This window comes from Scardinius erythrophthalmus (genome assembly GCF_964197995.2).
Source record: "Scardinius erythrophthalmus genome assembly, chromosome: 9".
Taxonomy (NCBI): Eukaryota; Metazoa; Chordata; class Actinopteri; order Cypriniformes; family Leuciscidae; genus Scardinius; species Scardinius erythrophthalmus.
In genome coordinates this window covers 34,535,117-34,559,657 of record NC_138229.1, presented here as the reverse complement: position 1 = coordinate 34,559,657, position 24,541 = coordinate 34,535,117, and the positions used below count along the sequence as shown (strand labels likewise).

The window sequence follows — 24,541 nt, the reverse complement described above, 5'->3', positions numbered from 1 at the left end:
TCAGACACGTTTCTGGTGTGCAAAGACATGGAAAACGCCACGCAGCTGACACGCAGCTGACACGCAACAGAAATGCCACGCTCACGCCACGCAGCCAGTGTGTCACCGGCCTTAGTCCGATGGATTTCAAACTTGTCAGGTGTCTCGCTACGGGCATGAGTAAGTGCAGTGCCAAGTTTGACATTGTTTGGATTAGAAATGCAAAAAATATCGGTAAAAGAAGCACACACTGGCTTTGCTCTAGCCACTCTGGCTTTTGACCCTCACAGAGAGGGTCGAAGAAAGCAGTGGAGCTTAAGTAGGCTAGCTTGGGGTTCTCTGTGTAGCCTGCTCCCTGAATCGTTCAATGTTCCACATTTATTGTATGTCATTGTGTCAGTATCAGTATTTGCTTTCTACCATGCACAAATAAAAATGTCACTGAACTTTTGCTGTGTAATTGTTACAATGAGCATCAAACACACCAAACCAACACACACAAAAACTGATTTTGCACGGGCATTTTGCACTAGTCTATCTATGAATTACAGAAATGTCTGTCTGTCTGTCTGTCTATGTGTCTGTTATTCGCATATCTCTCGAACCGTTAGTCCGATGGATTTCAAACTTGACAAGTGTCTCGCTATGGGCACGAGTGCAGTGCCAAGTTTGACGTTGTTTGGATGAGAAATGCAAAATATATTGTTAAAAATACCGGTAAAAGAAGCACTTAGAAGGTTGTGGTTTAAAAATAAACACTCCGACATTAGAGGGTTGTATCGGTCAAAGAAGCCCCAAGAAGGTTGTGGTTTAAAAATAAGCATTCTGATATAAACACTCTGTCAGCTACACTGTTTACTTCTGAATATTATATTTTATTCACGGCCATCATTTTTAGTAACCTATTCACAAACTGTTTGCTCAAGCGTAGCGTTTTTTCGGAGTTTACTGTGTAGCCTGCTCCCTGAATCGTCGAGTTCACTGAGTAGCCTGCTCCCTGAAATCTGTAAGTCACCTACGCCGTTTTACTTCTGTATATTATATCTATCTATAAATTACGGGAACGTCTTTCTGTCTGTCTGTCTGTCTGTCTGTCTGTCTGTCTGTCTGTCTGTCTGTCTGTCTCTGTGTGTGTGTGTGTGTTATTCGCATCTCTCGAACCGTTAGTCCGTTAGTGATTCTCTTTAAGTTTTCAGATTTCTGTTCGACTCAAATCACACACAAATGCTCTAAGCATTGGTTAAATATTCAGTTCGCTTTCAATAGAAAAAAAAACTAAACAAAAAAAAAATCAGCTGCATTACAGACAAACTTAAACTGCAAACAATTATTATAAGAATAAAAAAATAAAAAAAATTGACATGACAATTGAGCTGAGCTGACAGAGACACTCATTCACCTTTTAATTTACAGTATAAAAAATTAACTGACATGATATTCTTCATAATATCTCCTTTTGTAAGTCTTCATGAATATGGAACAAAATACAGCAATTGATAAGACTGTAATACCTAATAGTGTTACAATAATAAAAACAGTCCTGACTCCTAAGCTCGATCAAGCTTTATTCTATGCAAAAATAAATCATCACATTACTGTAATTATATTATTATTGTTAGTATTTTTGCTAGTATTATTAGTTAGTATTGCATTCTCTAATAAAGAGATTTACTGCTAGTTATTTAACGTTAGCTCCAGCTGGAGAACATTCACCTCTCACCGGCTCCTCTTGTTTCCTCTTTAAAGTGTAAGTCGCAGGTTAACCACCACAGCCAATTAATGTGTTAATTAAACTGCTCTATATGTATATATTTAATTATTTCTGTCTTAAAATGCGTTAAAATAACATTTATTGGGGTTTCTTTAAAGGTAGCGTGTTTTTTCAGTTACTTGCTGATGACGTTACAAGAGGAACTCGCAACCCATACTCTGCTAGATTCTTACTGTATTATGGCTATTTGGAGAACGACTGAGGATGTGGGAAACCATCAAATTCTTTATGGACCACAGCCCTACAATTTTTAACCGGTCAGGCGTGAGAGAGGGGAGCCATGGCACTCAAAGAGTTATTAATGCTTGGTGTGAGGAGAATGAGTGGAGGGTTAGCCAGGTGTCCCGGTGAGTAACGTTAGCTACGTTAGAGCAAGTAGCCTGGTGCAAACTTAACCCGGATAATATAACGGAACAAGCAAGTCTTTTCAAAATATTGCCGTCATGTAGAATAGCAAGGAGGGACAACGACTGAAGACATTATTTACTTACAGTAAGTCAGTCCAAATCAGAGCTGTAACGTTAGAGATGCACACACTGCACAGGCATCAATCGCTAGTCTCATCGACGCCTCAAACGTCATGTAATACCCTTCCTCAATCCACGCTTTAGCAATTTCTCACGATTTAATTAGCGATGTTTATTGTCAGAAAAGAAAAAGAGAGATCGATGTCCCCATCACTGTGTTTGTGTGGGCTATCAGCAGTGGAGAGTATGTGCTGCCGTGAGGTGAACGCGTTTTGTTTAGTGGAACAGCTCGACCTGCGACCGGCTGATCTGGCGTGCCTGAACCCGTTTGTTTTGCGAATAGCTTATTCTCATTTCAGGCAGGATCACGGTCCCCTTGAAGTCAGCACACACGAGTATGTTTACAATTGAGTTATTTTATCCATAATTTTTTTTATCAAATAAAACATACAACCAACTTTTCTGTAGTTATGTAAGGCATCTATAGCTATGACTATGCCGGTAACTCTACTAGTGAGTTCCTCTTATGACGTCACGCCCCATCTAGTGGAAGGGAGCGGGAGCGGTTAAAACCACTGTTAAAAGTACCAACTTTTCATATTATATCAGCATTTTGGTATAAAAAACAATGGTAGGCGGTTCTTATCTTTATGTTTAATAAACACATTGCATTATCTTCGTGAAAAATTTAACCTGCAACTTACACTTTAAGTGCTTTAACATGCATGTTGTGCTCCCGTGAAAAGCAAGTTCCGCCTTGCATGTATTGCACATGACAGTATTCTTGGTTTGAAGTTTTGTGAAACTTTCACACACCTTGCTAGTTCGGATTCGTTTGCACTCCGTCATAATTCGCGCTGTGTTTTCTTCTACCGCAATAGTATTTGTAACGGCTGCATTACAGTGCGTTCACACCGAACGCGAATAGCGCGAAACCTTTAAAAAAAATCACAGGACAGGTTTCACTTTTGAAGGCTGCAGCTCCATTTATTATCAAAACAAAAATAAATCACAGATTAGGTGCGGGCGAGGGTGAACCTCGCGCCGGGCTGTACAGCACGGGCTCGTCAGGCAGCGACCACTCGAGGCCGAGGCTTATACGGCCTACGCTGTCCTCGTCAGCGTCCTTACCGTTAGGTCCACCAAACCTACCTCCTGGAGCAAATTGTGAAACTCCTGAAACCCTCCGGAGGGTTTGGTGGACCCGAGTACAGCGACGATGTCCCCTACGCTGCTGTTTCTGCTCTCCAGAGCATTTAAAAAAAGATGGCCGCCAACAGGTTTCGAAACTTTCGCCTCTGACGCACGTGACGCGCGTAAATTTCGCTTCAAACTTTTGATTTTACGCGCATCAATTTGAGTTGGGTCTGTCTGCGGTCTGCAAGAGAGAGGCGTAACTTGAAGGGGCGTAACTTGAAGTTGTCCAAATCACACCGAACCACACGAGATGTCAGAACGAGATTTTGTTGGCAAGATGGCAGCTCGTTTAGAGACAACAGTAAGAATATTTTCCAGAGATAACCGATTAAATTGAAGTGTATAAGTCACTTTCATACAGTAGTAAAACATTTTGGTATTGTTTCAGGAGTTGATAATCTATTAAAACTCAACCGTCCTCGCTTAGCGTTGTTAGGCAATATTTTACATTCTGGCGGTATAATAATGCTGCCTTCTCGTGCTCTCGGAATTCGCTCTGTGCACGGCGACCATTGACGTTCGAACTTGAGTATGTGGGCCAGTACATCTGACAGCGAGAGATAGAGACAACAGCGACCGAGTTCCATCTGTGGTAAATTACCACAGAGAATTTTTTTCACAATGAGTGATTTAGGATTCAAGAGTGGTGACTTGCCTTTCAGAGGGTGACAGCCTCAGCACTTCATCGTTGTGTGCCGTTATGTACCGTTTCGTCACGTTACAACAGAGAAGTCAGCTTTCATGCATTCCCCGTTGACGCTGTGGTACGGGCTGAGTGGATGCAGAAGATCCGGAGGGATGACTTCAATCCGACCAAATTCTTAAATGCATATAATTTTCAGTGTATTTCACCTGTGCATGTATATGCTTTCTATTACTGCATTTATTTTGTGCAAGTGAGATGAGTAAAAACCATCTGTTTCATAAATCATTATCTGTCTGGTGTTTATAAGCAGCACATACAATATTGTACTCCATGTAAAATATACACAAACTTATCTATATTAAATTGTTTGTGGTAACGTTACCTACAGTAAAAAATGTAAATGTAAAATATGTGATGATAATATTGATCGAGCAATTGATGTAGGCTAAGTAAGTAAAAATATATGCGCAGAATTGAGAAAATAGTATTTATGGAGATAAATTGTAGCCTATCACAGGGCAAACAATGTGAATGTTCACGGTGCATTTTATGCAAACAACTCTAATCGTAGATGTAACTATATTTACAGTAGGCATAATTGTCATTGCGTATGTGTATGCAGCATGAGTCAAATGCAATCATCTGTTCGTGAAGTTGTATTTCATTCATTAATCCGACTGCATCCGTTCATTTATGCATAGTCATAGGCCATTGGCTTGTGTGATAGTAATATGGATTTTAGTAGCTAGTATTTTAAGTGACAATTGATTCTATAGACCCCTTTTGCGCCTACGTCACGGCGCTAGCTGGAGGCAAAACAAACGGAAAACTGGAGGCGGCCAATACAAACCAGCACAGATTCGGCTACATAATAAGGAGCTTAAATTATTATTTTTATTATTAAAAGTCATCTTGTTGTGTTCTTGGGTGCAAGAATCAATGAAAAATGAGTATGCTGTATCTGGAATTTTTATTTCTAGAAAATATTCATATCATTAAAATTGCACCGTAGTGTCACTCTTTACATTGTCGTCTTGGCGCTGGCTAGGCAGAACTGCGGATCGCACCACACAAGTCTTTACATGACCATTCAGCACATAGTTATATTATATAGGCATCTAAATATATTTATATGTCCTCAGTTTCTCTTTACCCTCAGTTTCTCTATCGGGTAGGTGTAGAAGTCAGGCCACTCAACCGGAGGTAGCGTTAACGTTAATCCTGTCAGTTCGTCCATTGACTGAGCGTATACGGTCATCTGGTTCCGTCCGTTAAAATTAACTTTTGCAAATAACAATCGGCATCCTGGACAGTGAGTGACCTTGCACATTAAGACAAAATCGGATTTTCTCCAGGCATTGTTAAAAAACAAGCTAACAAAACTTGCAAACTAACGTTAGTGAAGCGGCCAGAGGGTTCTTTCTGCCTCCAGCTAAGCTCCGCCCACACAAATACGTCACCGTGTTTACCAACTGTAAAAGGGTCTATTAACAACAATAAAAGATCATTTTCGGCTTATTTTCAGTATCATAAGATGTGTTTGACAGCAGTGCATTTAGCGCATTTAGTGTTGTCAAAAATTAATTGTCAGCACATCAAGCATACAATATGACATGAAAAGATGTTTAAAAATATTTATAAAAAAAAAAAAAAATGTTTTACAAAGTTCAATTCCAAAAGGATAGCTATATTAATGCTTGCTCCAAAGTAGTTGAGGTGGGACAAATAATGGAAAAAACAATACATTGCAAAATGGTTTCTAGCAATACTTGCCACTAATGCAGATTGCAACTTGCTTTACTGTACAGACAAAACAAGCATTTTGAAGATGTAATCTCAGAGGATTCTGTTCTTAAACAGCTAAGAGTCCATTAAATTAACTCGAGTATGTTCAGTTTATGTTAAACTCGTGCGAGAGCGATTTACGAGCGATCGCGAGAGCGTTCTCTAATCACTTGAAAGTGGGCGTAACTTGAAGGGGCGTAACTTGAAGTGGGCGTAACTTGAAGGGACCATTGATCAATTTCACTCTTGACGCGCGAATGCACACAAAGTGGTCAAGCGTATAAATAGACGCGGCAGGCGCGAATTTGACGCGCTTTTCGCGTCCGGTGTGAACGCACAGTAACGGTACGTTCACACGGGGCGTCAGCGTCAACGCTTGACGGAAGGCGTGGCTGAAGTTTGGCACTGACGCCATGGTCATAGCAGCGTCAGCCAATGAAATTAGACAGGAACTCAAATTTATCCTCAGTTTGTTGCTCTTGAACAGGATGAACGTGATTGGCTGCCGCCTGGCTACTGTATTTGCATAGAGCGATCCTGATTGGCTGACGCTTCCGTCTGCGGCGCTTCACTGGCGTTGCTCGCGGCAGAAGTTGAAAAATTCTCAACTTCTGCCGCGAGCAACGCCAGTGAAGCGCCGCCGACGGATCCACAATTCTTTTCGGCAACGCTTGACGTCACCCATTCAAAGTCAATGGGAAGCGTTGACGCTGACGCCCCGTGTGAACGTACCGTAGCGCCATACTACAGCGCCGTAGCGGTCAAATCGCGATATTGCAGGCCCTTACATTAGATCACGTGAGGTCAAACGACTACTCGACAACCCAGATATTTGTCGACAATTTTTTATTGTCGACAATGTCGACTAATCGTTTTAGCCCTACTTTCTACCATGCACAAATAAAAAAAGTCACTGAACTTTTGCTGTGCAATTGTAACAAGGAGCACTCAAACACACCAAACCAACAATTACTAAAAACACACACAAAAACTGATTTTGCACGGGCATTTTGCACTAGTTTGTGAAATTCCGGATTTTGAACACACAAGTTGTAAAGTATTAGTTTAAATGTAGTAATGTGCACTTGGGAATTTGTCAAATAGATGGGTACTTGTGCACACATTAATAATTAGGGCTGTGTATTGGCAAGAATCTGGCGATACGATACGTATCTAGGGCTGTGTATTGGCAAGAATCTGGCGATACGATACGTATCACGATACATGGGTCACGATTCAATATATTGCAATATATTTCGATACTGTGCATAAGGCCATATATTGGGATTTTTTTTTAAGTAAAATATATTAAAAATATTTTAAAAAAGACATGATGTGCATAAAAGTCAACTTTAGTCAACTTTTGTTTACTTTAGGTAAACAATTCAGTACACAGAAAATCAAACTGCCAGTTTGGGATTGTGGTTCACAGGTTCTTGGTGAGCAAATTTGTATGCTCAAGTAGGCCATAATAAAAGAAAATAGGTGCATAGCCCCTGTCACAATACAAAACAACAACGTGAACTGGACGAAAATGAATGAATGTGGATGAAAGTGAACAAAATGAATGTGTCATATATTGAAAACAAGTTTTATGTGATAAAAGATTTTAAAAGAACTGGACGCGCGAATGAGGCGAACCGCGCCGCACTAAACGCCTCGTGCCGCAGGACCTCCAGACGCGCGTAAACGCGTGCATTGGCTTAACATTGAAATCACTCGCGCCAGATGCTCTCTTCGCGTTTGGTGTGAACGATGCACGCGATTACATTTAGAAATAGACAAGCTTTGTTTCCAAATGCACCAAGCAAATATATCCTTTCAACTGTATAAACTTTTATAAAACCAGACCAATAGGCTATAATCACAATAAACACATCCAAAATGAAATATTCAACATATATATAACAACTGCAAAACGTCTAATTTGTAAACGAAATGATTTACGCACTAAATCCATCATAAACTCCGGCACAATTTGCATATGTTTAAACTCTCAAGACAGACGTCACATCCCGAACCTCACAGCAATTGGCTGCCGACTGCGTTTTTCGCTTGATATTTGTATAAAGGAACTGCCCAACTTTTTGACGCTCTCGGTCGCTCTGCAACGCTTTCTCCGGTCCGCTGTCAATCCAAAAAAGGCCAGTGGAAACGCACCGTTAAAGGCGAGCCTGGCGAGGACACTAGTGGTGCGTCTCAGCATAGCTATCTAGTGGTAGGGATTTAAACAACATAAACGTGAACCACTGTCTTACGGTCTTACCATGAATATTTTTGGACGTAAAAAAAAAATAAAAAAAAATCGATATTGCGTTTTTGAAAATCGATACAGTATTGCAAAATAAAATATCGCGATACTCAAGTGTATCGATTTTTTCTTACACCCCTATTAATAATTAGGCTAGCACCGGCATATTCACCAGTAGTTGTTTGAGTGTGGATTGTGAAATGCTTGAAAACCACGAAAAAGAAAGTCTCAAAATACAAATGAATCAAATAAGATTGACTCAGAAAAGAAGTCAATGAATGGACGAGTCACCTGATCCACAAATCTTCTTTGTTGCATGTGCAAATTATGATATACTAATACAAAATAACACATTGCAACACATTCATTTAATTCTGAATTTTACACAGGGAGGAATTTGGTTGTGGATAGTAAAACATATCTGCAACATTTATCAAGTTCATGGATAATTGTGCTTGCATGTGTTAATCATTTTGAGACAATTCATCCCATACATTAAGATCTCCATATGGCTGGGATTTAACCATTTGTGGCCTTTAAAATGAAGATAGTATACCAAAAGAAAGGTGTGATAAGAACCAGAATTTAAAAGGATATCAAGATATCTTTAATACTTCTTGAGTTACAGGCACGCAAACTTGGGGTAAAAAAACAAATTTGACATGACAGTCCTCTGGTTGAGTCGACACGGAAAGACCCAATAGGGTTGTATGGGTCATTCCTGGTATGCGGTGACATTTTGGCTTCATAAGTGTTGGGAAAAAAAAAGTACATGATTTTCATGTTTTTAGCATTCTACCAAAATAGTGACATGTTTACCTATAAGGAATACATATTGGTCAAGCTCAGGGACTCAAAAAATAATAATTATGGCTAGATTGTTCAGACACTGTCCATGAAAATATTCCACCCTGTTAGGGACATATACATAGTTATCACAACATGTTAATAATGTAAATGTTAAACAATAATAAACTTTTCTTGGGTAGTATATGTCCCTTATGCCATCTTAGAATTTTTTTTTCTTCTTGAAACAAGCAAAACAATTTTTGATGAATAGTATATGTCTTGATTATTAAAAACAGGTACTTTTTGTGCCCATTTTTGCAAATAATATGGTAAATAATAATAAAAAAATTGGCTCAAAAACATATATATGCTGTTCGTGCTCCTCACCTCACAAAATAAGACAAAAAAGTATACCAAACATTTAACGTTGCTGTCAAATTATTATTTAAAATGACTGGTCTAACAGGGTGGAAAGAGGCATAACAGGGTGGAATAGAATATAACAGGGTGGAACACCAGTGTTAAAAGGTTCAGTGGATGAGCTTTTTGTCATTGTCCTGCATGGTTTGCCATCAGTAATGTGTGTAATTGCACCTATATAATACTGTTTCAAAACAATAAAATAAAAAAAAATCCAAATTTCCTTTGGGGGAGGGACACAAAAAATAGTTATGTGGTTCCTAATCACAATCAATTATGGTGGCTAAACAATTCTCTCTTCAGATGGCTAGAGAAATATTTACAAATTAGAGAAGACAGACATAATAAATTAAATTTTTATTTATTTATATTTGATTAAAAATAAAGATACTATAATTAATTTGAAATAACCAGATTAACAAACATACAAAATCCCATTAGAATTTCCACCCTGTTAGTTTCACATTCCACCCTGTTAGGTGTATAGATCTAACAGGGTGGAATCTAACAGGGTGGAAAATTCTGAGCTAAGTTAGTCATAGCTCTTTGAGTGATCAACATTTAGCTAGCTAACCTTCTACAGATGAACAGAAATTTTATAACTATGTCAGATTTGTTTTTACATTTTTTTGATAGGAAAAACATTCTCACTAACGTAGCCTAACAGGGTGGAACTTTAAGGTTGAGACAAGCAGGATAACATTTCAAAAACAACAAAAAAAGTTAGGAGTGAGAGTTGGAGCTTATCTCAGTTTGTACAGTTGAATTCAAGCGGGAAAAAGAAATGATGTCACTTCTTGAAAATGGTTTTAATGAAATTGCAGTCGGATTTGGAAGGCAGAAAAGTGCATTCTAACAGGGTGGAAGATGACTTCAGGGACGCAGTAATTGAAGAATTTTTTAAGAAAAAGACCTATATTTTCACATGATTTATATGTATGATTAGAGGCAGTTTAGCCTAGTTAATAACATAATTTAAAAATATTTTGAGTTTTTTGTCATTTCATTGTTTACATTTCTTGCAGAAGTTGATTACTGTGCACTGAGGACATGATAAAATTGAATGCATACATCAATTAAAATTGTGTAAAATACAAAATAGTATTTTTAATGTCTATTATCTCTGTTTAAATGGTAAGGAATATTTAAATCTACAATTTAAGCCATTTATTATAAATATGTGACTCATTTTAGAGAAAATATGAGTAAATAAATCATTGGGACAGGAAAGTCACCGCATACCAGGAATGACCCGTATAATATATTCAACTGAAATGTGGTAGAGAGCTATTTACTTCTACCTGTTTTCATCATGTGGATTAATCACATCTGTTTGTACCACTCGTTTGTATGCCACTTTGGACATATCAATATCATTTGATGTTTATGAACTGCTAAAACCACATTGACTTTACTGACATATAGAATAGCACTGTAGAAGAGCAGCTATCAGTAACAAAAAGTCCAGGGTGGTAAAGTGAGATAATGCTGAGGTCACGCCCACATTTTTTATTTACATTTACAAAATTCCAGCACCTCTAAAATAATATTAATATTACATTCCGTGTCTAGTTTACAATTCAAACATATGAAACGCTAAAACAATGTAGCATATTACCTGTAAATGATGATGTCATAAAGTGTCCTGCCTTGAACATTGAGCATGTGTGCATACATCGCACGCAGTGCATCCTCTGCCAGAAGAGCTGTGTCATTGGTTATTATCCCTTGAAGAAATGAATTTATGTCTTCTCCAGACACATTGATGAGAGTCCGGTGTGGTAAGCTGTAAAAGCTAAAGTGTCCTGTATAGTTGGTGGGTTGATCTTGAGAATGTTTTCTAATCTGAGTCCTGCTCACACTCGTACAGAGAAAATAGTGCGCATGAAGTCCGGCTGATCCTGCCACGATCGCTCTGAAAGCACTGCCAAACAAAATCACCCTTTGCATTGTGTAGTTTTCTTCAGCGCAACTATGAAAGCTCCACAGAACGAGAGTTTGCGTTATCTTGTCTCCCACCTTCCATTTTCATTCCCATACTGCATTGCGAATGTTGAGTTTGAAGCGAAATACGAATCCTACTATGGCGAAGGTTTACCGTCGCTCTCGCGATACTTTGTTGCATAGTGATCACTCAAACCAACCATATGTAATGAAAGAGTTCTTAAAGTCTTAACTATAAAATAAAATTTTAGTTATATTATCCATTTCCAATAAACCGGTATCACAATCCATAAACAAGACCATATCAGTTATAGTGACAAATTTGTAAAACACCTAAAAAATAAACAGAGAAACTTTGGACCTAAATAATTTGGTATAATTACAGCTAGTCAAGTCAAGTCATCTTTATTTATATAGCGCTTTTAACAATGTAGATTGTTTCAAAGCAGCTTTACAGAGATAAACGTATAATTTAAGGTAACAGAAGTAACTAAAAAATAAATGTATTTTTTTTTTCTGTTTCCTCTTTACAAAAACAACATAATGGAGGCGGTCGAGACAAGATGGCGACCAAGACAGACGTATGTTGAAACGCTCTGAAGGGTTTGATTTTATCCTCTTTCTGTGAAGACTCTTCATGTGTTAAATCTTTCAAAAAACGAACTTGAAACTATAGTCTATAATACTGTAATAGCAAACTTTATTTTTTCGCTTGGAAAAAGTACTAAGAAGTTGCTGATCTAGATCGTCACCGCGTGACGCACGACAAGCGATTAAAATGAGCGCCAAAGACAAACGAAAGAAAGCGATCTCAGATCATTTCTACGCAACTGATCACACATCTTCAGCTGATTCAGCTAAAGGAGACCTGCCAGTAATTCTTCCTCCCGCTCCTGACACTCCACTGAGCAGCCCTATGCCGAAGAAAAACCGAGGTGAGCCTTCACTATCTGAGTTGCAGGAAAATATCATCACGGCCCTCACCTTGAAAATTAATCAAAGGGCAGACTCACTCGAAAAAATGATAATTACCAACTCCACCACGATCGAGGAACTCAAAACATCCTTAAATCATCTTTATGCGGAGATTCATATTAAGGAGGACAAAACCAAGCTGGGTGAGAAATTCACGCAACAACAAAAATCTCTCGTCAGTCTGGAAGAAAGATTCGCCGATGCTGAACGTTACAAAAGACGTTGGTGCCTACGTCTACATGGCCTCTCTGAGCAACCAAACGAAGATGTAAAGGCAAAAGTTGTAGAAATTTGTAACGTTGTTGCCCCTGAGTCTTGCAAAAAAGGTTTTGAAGTCATTGACATTGCTCACAGGCTTGGTAAACCGCAATCGGGTAGGATTCGTGCCATCATTGCTTTATTCACGTTACGGTCTGTGCGTGATGCCATTTGGAAGAATGCCAAAAACAACGAGTTCCTGAAACAACACAAGCTTCGCTTCGTGGAGGATCTGACCAAAGATGAAAAAGACAGACGATCGCTTTTATGGCCACATGTGAAGAAAGCACGCGAAGATAACAGAAAAGCCTACTATGTCGGGTCCAAGGCGTTCATTGAAGGTATTGAGATTAAACTGAATGCAGAAGGCCAAAAGATAAGCTGAACAAGTAGCCTACTACGGTAACTGATCCTCAGACATCTGAGATGTATGGCCACAAACGCATGCACGGTTGTTGTTGTTTTTTGTTCAAACTTAACAACGTTTTTTAGTTCATATATAATGTTTGTATATTGAGCTATAGTAAATTTGTTCTGCTTTTGAAATTGAGGATAAACCAAACCCTCCTCATACTTCTGTTATTTTTTTCTCCAGTTGTAACTTGTTATATTATAACGGAGTTATCACTCATTTCACTTAATGTAAAGGGCATTCGAGATATTGTTAAAAGAAAAGCAATATTTTTGTTTTGCAAAAAAATGAAGGCAGATTTTATTTTTTTACAAGAATCCCACTCAAGTGTGGAAGATGTTTTATTTTGGAAGAATCAGTGGGGAGATGATCTCTGGTTAGCTCATGGAAACAACCATTCAGCTGGTGTAAGCACTTTGAAAGGCAACTTTAGAGGAAAAATTATTTGTAACAAATGTGATGTAAAAGGGCATTGGGTAATTATAGTTGTTGAAACTAGCAGTCATTTGTTTATATTATGTAATATTTATGGTTACAACTCTTCTTCTTTAAATTGTGAATTGTTAGACACAATAGAAGAAAATGTCAATATTTTCTCAACTAAATTTTCAATGGCAAAAATAATTATTGGTGGAGATTTTAATATGGTTCATGATAATGTTCTAGATAGATTCCCCTCCAAAGTCTTTAATAAAAATAACATCCTCCAGAATTTTTGTAATAATTTAGCTCTCATGGACATTTGGAGATATAGACACCCCCTTGTTAGACAATTCACATGGAGCAATAAAGAAATGACTCTGCAATCGCGAATTGACTTTTGGCTAATTTCCTTAGACTTAGAATAAAAAGTTTTACAAACTGAAATTTCCCCAGCTATTCTTACTGATCACAAAGTTTTAACTTTAAGTATTAAATTTGGAGATATCCAGTGTAACTCTCGAAATGTAGGCTATTGGAAACTAAACAATTCACTTTTATACCATGAAGATTATGTGAAACAAATCCAATTATTAATAAATACATACTGGCAACAGGCAAATATTAAGAAGGAATATGGCAAGATATGGGAACTATTAAAATTTGAAATAAGAAAATACAGTATTCAATTTGGAAAAAAATTGGCAGTGAAAAAAAGAACACGTATTCAAGATATAATTAAAGAGATTTCCAATTTAACTCAAACATCTACACACCCATCCAATAATGATGTTTAGATAATTTGCAGAAAGAATTAGACCATATTTATCAAGAAAAAGCCAAAGGTGCTTTTGTAAGATCTCGAAGAAAATGGATGGAAGAAGGTGAAAGAAATAGTAAATATTTTTTTAGCCTCGAGAAAAGGAATGCAGAAATGTGCCTAATTAGAAAATTAAAAATAAATGACTTTGTTACTGAAGACCTAGACACAATCTCTAAATTTATTTCTAAATATTATACAGATATATATTCATTAGAGAAGACCAAGATAATTCAATTCTTCTTAAAACCATTAGAAATCCAAAATTGCTATCTTTAGAAAGTAGAATTGAATGTTCTGAAAACCTTTCTCTAAGTGAAATTGAGTTCTGTATAAAAACACTAAAAAACAACAAATCCCCTGGAAATGACGGCCTTTCATCAGAATTCTATAAAGCTTTTATAAACGATATATCTAAATTCCTATTAGCAGTATATGAAGAGGCCATCAACAAAGGATCCTTACCTACATCACTTAGACAAAGCGTCATCACATTGATCCCTAAACCTCAAAAAGATAGACTATTATTAGAAAATTGGCGACCTATATCATTATTAAATAATGATTATAAAATAATGGCAGCAGTTTTTGCAAAACGGATGAAAAATGCTTTAAATGAGATAATTGATGAAACTCAATGTGGTTTCATGAAAGGACGCCATATCTCCTCTAATATTCGTTTAGTTATTGATTTAGTAGAATATAGCAATTTACTAAATGGTGACCCTTTAATACTCTTTTTAGATTTTAGAAAAGCTTTCGATACAGTTAGCCATAAATTTATATTTGATTCCTTAAAATTCTTTGGTTTCGGGGAATATTTTATAAAAAGTGTAAAAACGATGTACTATGGTAGTAATAGCTCTATTAAACTTATTAATGGGACATCTCCCAGATTTGAAATAAACCGAGGCATTCGGCAAGGCTGCCCAATTTCTGCATTCCTTTTTTTAGTTGTAGCTCAAGTGTTAAGCAATATGATAAACCAACACCCTTTTAAAGGGATTGAAATTCATGAAAGACAAATTAAAATATCGCAACTTGCTGATGACACGACAATCTTTCTTGGTGATAGTTCTGAGGTACCTTTGGCTCTAAACATGATTAATAGCTTCTCAAAATTCTCTGGATTGAATTTAAATTTATCTAAATGTGAGATCCTACAACTTAAAAACAACAACCTATCCACTGTGTGTAATATTCCTGTTAAAAGTATGGTAACCTATTTGGGAATTAAAATTTCTAAAAGCACTGATGTAATGGTTAACTCCAATTTTTTGCCTATTATTGAAAAAATACAAAAGAAATATAACTCATGGTTAGCAAGAGATCTTTCTATTCAAGGGAGAATTCTATTGAGTAAGGCAGAAGGTCTTTCAAGAGCAGCATATCTTTTCTCTTCACTTAGTGCCCCAAAGGATATATGCTCACAAATGGATAAATTACTCTTCAATTTCATCTGGAAAAACAAACCTCATAAAATTAAGAAAAGCGTTCTTGTTAATAAACTATCTGATGGTGGATTAAACGTTCTTAATTTTACTATCTTTAACCAAATTCTAAAAATAAATTGGCTTAAAAACTTTTTAAAAAATCTAACAAGTATATTTAATATAGTCCCTTATTTTTTGTTCAAGAGACTTGGGGGATTAAACTTTTTGTTGCAGTGTCCTTATATGACCGGTAAACTTCCAATTGCTTTAGCTAACTATCATAAACAAACATTACTTTTCTGGTCCCTTTTGTACAAACACAATTTTTCTCCCAGTAGGTGTTTTATATGGAACAATAGTAATATCATTCATAATAAAAAATCTTTGTACATGGAGAATTGGGTCCAACACAACATTTTAATTGTTAGCCAATTTGGCGAAATTTTATATTCATAAGACAAAAATAACTCAAAAGAAACCCTCCTTTATTGCCTTTTATAACACTGATCTAACAATATATTTTGAAACTCTTTCAAACATGAGATCACAAAATAAAAAGCTTATAAAAACAATACAAATATTAAAGCTTTTCAATTACATATAACTGCCCTGATATTTTGTATTTGTTCTTATGTTTGTTTATTTTTTATTTTTGTTTATCTGGTAAAATATTTTGAGCTGTATTGTTAATACTTTGTAACCATTTTTTTTTTTTTTTTTTTTGCATTGTACTGAAATGTTTTTGTATTTGAACTGACTAAAAAAAAAAAAAAAAAACATAATGGAGAAACCTCTTCTTTAAACTTACTGATAAAATAATTTCATGAATAATATCTTAATATCTGTTTATTATTTTAAAGTGAGTTTCTTTATTATGAATTACATATTTATTCATATCTGACCACAGATTCTGAGAAAAAAAAAAAGGAATGAAAATCCTGTTTGGTGTCAGTAGTTGATATGACGGCCCTTCTGTCAAAAATGATTGATTGACAGGTGCCCCGCCCCTTCCGGTGACAGGTACCCGCCCCTTTTGGCATAGGATCAAAGGAGATCAAAGGGGTTTGACAGTTAGTGTTGACTTTTGATTGACAGGTTGACAGTTAGTATGACTTTTGATTGACAGGTTGCCCCTCCAAACCCTTGATCATGTGTTTTGACAGTTAGTATTAATTGTTTGATGCCTTTTGATATTGACAGAAAGTGTTATAATAATACGTCATGGCTATGACAGAAAGTATTAATTGTTTGAAACCGTTTGATGCCTTTTGATATTGACAGAAAGTGTTAATCGTTTGAAGACGCTGTTATAATAATAATATGTCATGGTATCTGACAGAAAGTCTGATTGTTTGAAGCCTTAGTGTGTGTTTTTGAAGTTGGTATCACACACGATCCTCCCTACATATTCCTGAGTGTATCCGGGCTGTAGTGTGAAAACTGATAAGGATAAACTGTGGAAGTTTATCTCACACAAACGTTGAAAAGCCATTCAGTTATTTTAAAAGAACATAAATGATTATAAAATAAATAATATAAAATACTAAACTAAAACTTACTAAAACCTCACACCAAAAGTCATAAAAAATTGCAGTGAGTCTCTCAAAGCACCGTCTCAAAACATAGGGAGTATGCGTCTCTGTGTGTGTGTGTGTGTTTGTGTGTCAAAGCAGGACTAGGGGCACGCGCGTGTCTCACGCGTGCCAATTAAACTAACAAGTTGAAAAACATACTGTTCTCGTGCTAATTTAACTAAAGTTGAAAAACATTCTGTTCTTTTTAAAAGTATATAAAAAATATAATATAAAATCACAGAGTGGTTCTCTCTCCAGCTCCTTCTGTCGGTCTCTGACTCAGAGGGGACCCTCACAACCTCCGCATTCCTGAGCGCATTGGGGGCTTTCCATAGCCATAATGATTTTTGTACCGTAACTGCATATTCGATCATGTACACCTAAACACGACCATCACAGAAAACTACATATAATTGTTATTAAACAATGTCTGTTCAAAAACTTTAGATGGTTGAAAAACTGTACTTAGTCGTCTTAAATCTCATTTATATGAAAAGATTCAATCATAATTTTTTGTCCATGCGGAGTTTCAATTTTTATGGCCTTCCATAGCCATAATGATTTTTGTACCGTAAACTGCATATTCTATCCCTTACACCTAAACACGCTGATCTTTCTGAATTTATTTCAAAGCATAAAGCATAAAGTTTAAATATGATCTTTTAAAAATGAAAGATTGTTTTAGTTTGAAGTTTAAAGTTCTTAACTTTCTTTCTTGAAAAAATCTTTCAAGTTTGAATATTCATATCTTCTATTTATCTTTTAGAAGATTACTGTAATGATTTTGTCTAACGGTGACCCTAAAGTATAATTGTTATTAAACAATGTCTGTTCAAAAACATTAGATGGTTGAAAAACTTTATTTAGTCGTCTTAAATCTCATTTATATGAAAAGATTCAATCAGCATTTTTTTTTGTCCATGCGGGGGTTTCAATTTTTATGGCTTTCCATAGCCATAATGATTTTTGTACCGTAACTGCATATTCTATCCCTTACACCTAAACACGACCATCACAGAAACCTACATTTGTACATTTTCAAAAATGAAATAAATAAATAAATAATTTAATAAAATGTAAACAAAGTTTTAGCTAAATAAATATATAAATAAAAACACCTTACATTTCCAGAGAGGTGAAGTAGTTCTTTATGCAACGATAAAAAACAATCCAAAAAGCAAATAGTTTAAGTTGTCATAAACAAAACAGCCCAAGATCCTTCAGAGATAAACTACAGTGTGAAATAAATGTTCCAGACCCTCACAGAGACGAGAGGACTTACAGACCAGATGAGCCTCGGGAGAAAATGTCACAGTAAATCTAATCCGCGTTCCAGAGTACATCCAGAGTTTTATACTAAATTCATTTAAAAGCATAACCTTAAAAGTTTAAATTAGATATTTATATATGTCAATAAAAGTTTTATTAAAATCATATCTTCTATTTACCTTCTTAGAAGACTTATGTATTATTTTTACTATACAGCGTCTGTTCAAAAACTTTAGATTGTTGAAAAACTGTACTTAGGCATCTTAGATCTTATTTATACAAAAATATTTCAAACAGTATTTTTGTCCATACAACATGTTGTCAAAGTTTGTCACAATGTTTTGTTGTTGTTTTTACGAAATCTGAGGACTCTACATCGTTTTTATTTAGACTAAGTTGTATCATTTGGAAAATCACCACACAATTATATTTTCATCTGTGGGTGGCTGAATGATTTCCTTGTAGTTTATGAGTCTCTTAGCTGATGTGTTTAAATCATGTGTCGTCTCGATCTGCCAGATCTCATGTTCTCTATTGATGGGGTCAGTCTCATCATTGATGATAAACAGTTCAGTGTAGATCTAAAACGTGTGTAAAATAAGGTAAAATACCGTGGCAGCTGTGGTTGCCAGAACTTCACCGTAAGATTTATGGGGAAAATGCATACCACGTTACGGAATGCTTTTTGGCAACTGTAAATTTTACAGTTGAGAATTGTTTGTTGTTTACAGTAAATTACTCTTAAATAAAACGTATATAATGTAAACCTGTTTACAGTAATTTACTTTAAAAATAGCAGCTGTAAATGTAAACTTGTTTTACGGTAAACTACTTTAACAAATAACAAATATACTTTAAATCTACGTACAGTCTTTTGCCGTAATAAATACAATACAACTGTATGAAATATTATAGTATTTTATTGTAAAGTTCAGTTTTACAGAAAATTACCGGCAGCTGTGGTTGCCAGAATTTCACCGCAAAAAATACAGTATAACACATAAGTTATTACAGTTAGTTGCCATAGATTTTAAAGTCAACAGTCAGTCAGGACATTGTAAATTAAATGAACTACCACCCATTGTAAATCAAGGCACAGACTATCATTAATAGACTTTTAGAAACTTAGTATTCTATTTTTTTTCTTCATACAGGCACTGTGTTATAATAATTAGAGCTGATCCAATAACTTGTTCAGTATACTCACAAAGTTGAGTCTTGGAAAAAAAATGCATGTGTCCATAATAAATGAAGGATAACCAATGGTGGAATAAACATCAATCAGCGACACTTGCTCTGGTTGAACAATTGTAATGAGTCCACACTTGATTGAAGATATGGGACAGTGTCTGTTCAAAAACCTGGAAACGTAAAGGTTGCATTGTCTCACGAGGACTCAAACGTAGTCATTGTGGACTTGCATAATCTCTCTGCAGGAAACAGACACAAAGAGAAGTTAGTTACATTAGATACAGCCCATGAGCATTATGACTACAAAGAGATAAGTCTTATTTTGTTTAACTGAATTCCAATTAACGCCACTCTGATAATCAATAGACTATCAGGACAAAAGCTTGAAAGAAATCTCAGCACCTATCACATGCACTTGTTTCACATCTGTCAGGCTGCAGCCTAAATACACAGTTTCCTCCACTTAAAGGTGGTATCAGTGATTTCAGGCCCAAAAATATTTCCATTTTTTTTCCTAACGATCCGCTAGCTGCCCGCCCCATAAGCATGCCGTCAAAAAAACGCGTCTCTGTAGGCAGCCTAGGCTCTGAGATCTGCACACAAAAACAAATGGTTTAGCCAAACACTCAAAACCAAAACAAATAGTATTCCAACCAATCACCGACAGGGGGAGGGTGTTGGGAGGGTGTTGGGAGGTTTTGTGCTCGTGCACGGCTGCACGCAAAGTCAGAGCTGAAGAAAAAGCTGGCTCAAAACCTCACAACACCCTCCCCATATTACAAATCATCAGATGACACCAGTTACCAGCCAAATACATAAAGGTGGTGAAAATTCACTGAACTATACCATTACTTACCAATTATCCTTAAGACTGGTGTCTGAATTACTTGCTCCAGACTTATTGAAGAGTGGTGGGACATAGTTTTTTTTCAGACAGGTAACAATGTTCCGAAAACTGGAATTTTGAGCAGGTGTTGTCATGTTCATTGTGTTTTGACATGATCCTCTCTGCAAACAGAAAAAATATATATTTTTTGCATTGAAAAAAAAATTGATTTTTGTTTCTATATGCTGTTAATAGACATTATTCACAGTGCCATCTTTGATTTTTAACATGGTTGATGATCTACAATCTTTATATAGGTTTGCCACCAAAAACACGGTAAGCCTATCCCACACAGCCTTGCTTTTATACCCGTCATGGCGTTGTGCTGAATAAGGTGTATTAATGTTTTAGAAAGAAATTCGCAATCGTCAGGTCAATTACAAAAAACAATCGTACATCTGAATCAGCCAAGAAAACTGCAGGTGACGGTATGTCTAGTAATATATCCAAACTGATATTCATCAAAGTGCAAGACAACTTTAGTAATATGATATTAAAAGTTAAGAATCTGATCAGAGAATGTACACCAAGATTGTTAAAGGAACACGTCGACTTTTTGGGACTTCAGCTTATTCACCGTATCCCCCAGAGTTAGATAAGTCCATACATACCCTTTTCATCTCCATGCTGTAACTCTGTCTGACACACCCACTAATAGCCTAGCTTAGCACAAAGACTGGAGGTAAACGGCTCCAGCTAGCATACTGCTCCCAATAAGTGACAAAATAACTCCAACATTTTGCTCTTTACATGTTGTGATTTGTATAGTCACAGTGTGTACAAATAACAAGGTCATATGAGACACAGCCATCTTCTAACCGTTCACATACTGGGAACTATATTCTCAGAAGGCGAAGCACTGATACTTCTGCGGAGTGATTTACTCCAACTCTGAGCGAACTCTCTGCTCCTTACAACGGGGCTTCTCAGCTGCTGCGAGCAAATCACTCTGCAGAAGTAGCAGTGCTTCGCCTTCTGAGAATATAGTTTCCAGTATGTATACGGTTAGAAGATGGCTGTGTCTCAAGTGACCTTGTTATTTGTACATGCTGTGACTATACAAATCACAACATGTAAAGAGCAAAATGTTGGAGTTATTGTGTCACTTATTGGGAGCAGTATGCTAGCTGGAGCCGTTTACCTCCAGTCTTTGTGCTAAGCTAGGCTATTAGTGGGTGCGTCAGACAGAGTTACAGCACGCACGGAGATGAAAAGGGTATGTATGGACTTATCTAACTCTGGGAGTTAGGTGAATAAGCTAAAGTCCCAAAAAGTCGCCGTGTTCTTTTAACATAAACATTAACCTATTAAACAGTTGAGATCAAACACATGGACCTCCGTTTTAAGAAATTTGAGACATTTGAAAATGTGACATTCCCTGTTTTACAAGGAAAGATTATGAAAAGATTGTGATTGCAATGAAAGACTCTGAAAATTGTACTTCCGCAATTTTGTCCATATAATGACAATAGAGTTAAAATAGATGAGCAAGTGACCAAAACTTAACATGTGTGATATGACAATTATTGATACAAGGCAGTTCAAGTTTAAAGCTTATAAATTAAACGAAAAATCAGAGACTTGACCATCCCCCATTTTTGCAGTTGTCAGCACTGAATTTTACTGCTGTGCCATGTTAAGGAAAGGGTTAAATGATTTAGTAGTACTTAAACTGTTTGGTAAGGAAGTCATTAATGTATGCTGAATAGTCAAACTTACCGCTGTAGAGTCTGGACCAATCGGACACACACAATTCATTTATTTAATGAATAATCCAGCAAACTCACTGTGAAACTTTCACCAAAACTTAACATCCCAAATGACGCTAACACACTGGCAGGACGCGGTGTCTTGTTACAGGACACACAGAGTTTTTACGATCGAAAGGTATGTGGCGCATGTGGAAGAGAGAGACAATGGGAAGAAACAATCTTCCATGCAGACTTCGCTGCATTAATCAGAGAAGAACTGAGCTAGAAATGAATGTGCATCCCAGAAACTGTGTGAATGAGTGTGATGTTTTGTGTCCTATTATGTATACACCATGGTATGTATTTTATTATACAACCAACGGTCAATGTAACTTTACCTGTTTCATGTCTCCTATCTAATTAATCCTCATTTGATGACTCTCGCTTTGATGTACATCACCTTCTCTTAGAATACAGTGTGGATTTGTTATATCTATCTGAGTATTAATTAACAGAAAAGAGGTAAGGCAGATTTGAGATCACGTCATAAATCTTCACCACAGAGGAAACTACCGCCAGACAGCCACCCTTCTCATTGGTACAGCAAACCCAGAGAGGGGTGGCCATTCTGAGATTTTATTAGAGATGGACCACAGTGACCGCCCTCTCTCTTCTCATCCGACAACAAGGCAGCTTCTGCGGTTACTGGGGGAGGGGCTGGACAGCAAGGAAGTTCACATTAAATAAACTGATAAGATTTTCAATGTAGCCAACTATGCCACCTTGGGACTTTCGCCCAAGGATATACTCAAACAACACAGGTTCGTTTCTTTGGCAAAGAGGACTGAGACGGTTCTGACAATTAAAAAAAAAAAAAAAAAAATTTATCACAAAATCTTCTCACATTGAAAAACATTCACTAATAAATACCTTCCAAACATTTACCTCTTAATTACCTACATGTTAGTACAAAAAGGAAGGCATTTAAAATAGTTAAATTCAAATAAAATAAAGAAAGAAAAACAAAAAAAACAAAGACTGGGGGTTAATCGAAGACATTAACAGGAGAAGAATCTCTGACCCACCTTGTAAGTAATCACTCACTACACCCACATGCTAGTGTCCCACACTACAAAGGCAATGAAACAAAGCCACACTCAAGTGTGTTTATCACTACACCCCAAATGGAGGTGGGCCAAATTACCCCCCTTCAGATGTCCCAGAGAGAACCCACTTAAGTTAGAGTCCATAAAAATAAATATACAAATGTATAAGGGAGACAAAAACAGCAGCGTAGTTTGGGTCCGTGTATCCTGCTGATTACAGATGCGCTTACACGGCTCTGAGCTGGAAGCACGCTGTTAGGCACGCCCCCCTCAACCTGCACACAGTCGCAGCAGTGAGATTTAAGGACTTTTTAAATCAAAAGAATCCCCCAAAAGAGATCATACTCACTGCGTCAGGACAACATATCTACAATGACCGCATGCTGCAACATGCCCTCACTGCACTGTAGCGACTGCAGAACAGTCTTCAGGTTATACACATTACCCAGAAAAATAAAATCATATACCACTTTACACCCATCCACATACCTGAGATTGGACAAATAAGTGACCCAAACTACACGACTCCATCAGGAAAAGGCAGAAAAATGGAAGACCAAGAGAGTAACCAGAAACGGCTAAACGCAAACTCTACTTGTGCGTCTTGCTTTTATTATAAGGGCAATCATGATAATGATTAACCAGCCGGTATCTGACACAGCTGAGTTTATGGGGAAATTATTACCATTCTCCACCAGGGGGAGTAATGGAGGGAAATATCCAATCTGCTACACAAGTATACTGTAATGAGGTGCTCTGAAGATAAGCTTATGGTTCTTTTCATTCTAAAATAGATCTTACTCCAGAGTTCTATTTCCTATTTCCGGTTCCACATCACTCACCCCTTTACCTGCATGTATGTATGGATGGATGGATGAATGTATGTATGTATGTATGTATGTTTGTTTGTTTGTTTGTTTTGCTTAGTTTAGTTATGTTTGTGATTTAGTTAATAAAACTTGTGCATAATTATGAATTTAGTTTCTGATCCTCTGTTTGCATACAAAGTCCCTTTTACGATTTTGATCTTGTTACATGCTCTAAATTGCTGTACATGATAAGGAATAATTAATTTTCAGCGACCATGAAGATATATTTTCCTTAGAATAAATGAATAATCAAAGAATTCATTGGAACTGAATAATTTATTGTAATATTAATTTGGCTTACCTCAAAGTTAATCTAATTAACTTGAAGATGAGTTTCTGATTATCCATTTGCGTCTGTGATTGGCTGTTTCTCACAGATGTGGTTGGT

At 36.6% G+C, this 24,541-nt stretch overlaps 1 protein-coding gene and 1 long non-coding RNA gene across 3 annotated transcripts in view; both read right to left on the bottom strand.

Annotated features, from left to right (window-relative positions):
• iba57 (iron-sulfur cluster assembly factor IBA57) overlaps positions 1 to 11,428 on the bottom strand; it is a 34,051-nt gene extending 22,623 nt beyond the window's left edge. For both annotated transcript variants that reach the window (XM_081375094.1, XM_081375093.1), the window contains exon 1: positions 10,924 to 11,428. In XM_081375094.1, the coding sequence (XP_081231220.1) occupies positions 10,924 to 11,255 (332 nt within the window). In that variant the 5' untranslated portion in view covers positions 11,256 to 11,428. The remainder of the gene's footprint in view (positions 1 to 10,923) is intronic.
• A 7,884-nt stretch (positions 11,429 to 19,312) lies between these two features.
• On the bottom strand, positions 19,313 to 23,881 carry LOC308695704. Its single transcript, XR_014030728.1, has 4 exons — positions 23,774 to 23,881; positions 20,458 to 20,609; positions 20,004 to 20,194; positions 19,313 to 19,840 (listed from the first exon to the last, which is right to left on the bottom strand). It is a non-coding gene; the product is annotated as an uncharacterized lncRNA (long non-coding RNA).
• Positions 23,882 to 24,541: the final 660 nt, after the last annotated feature.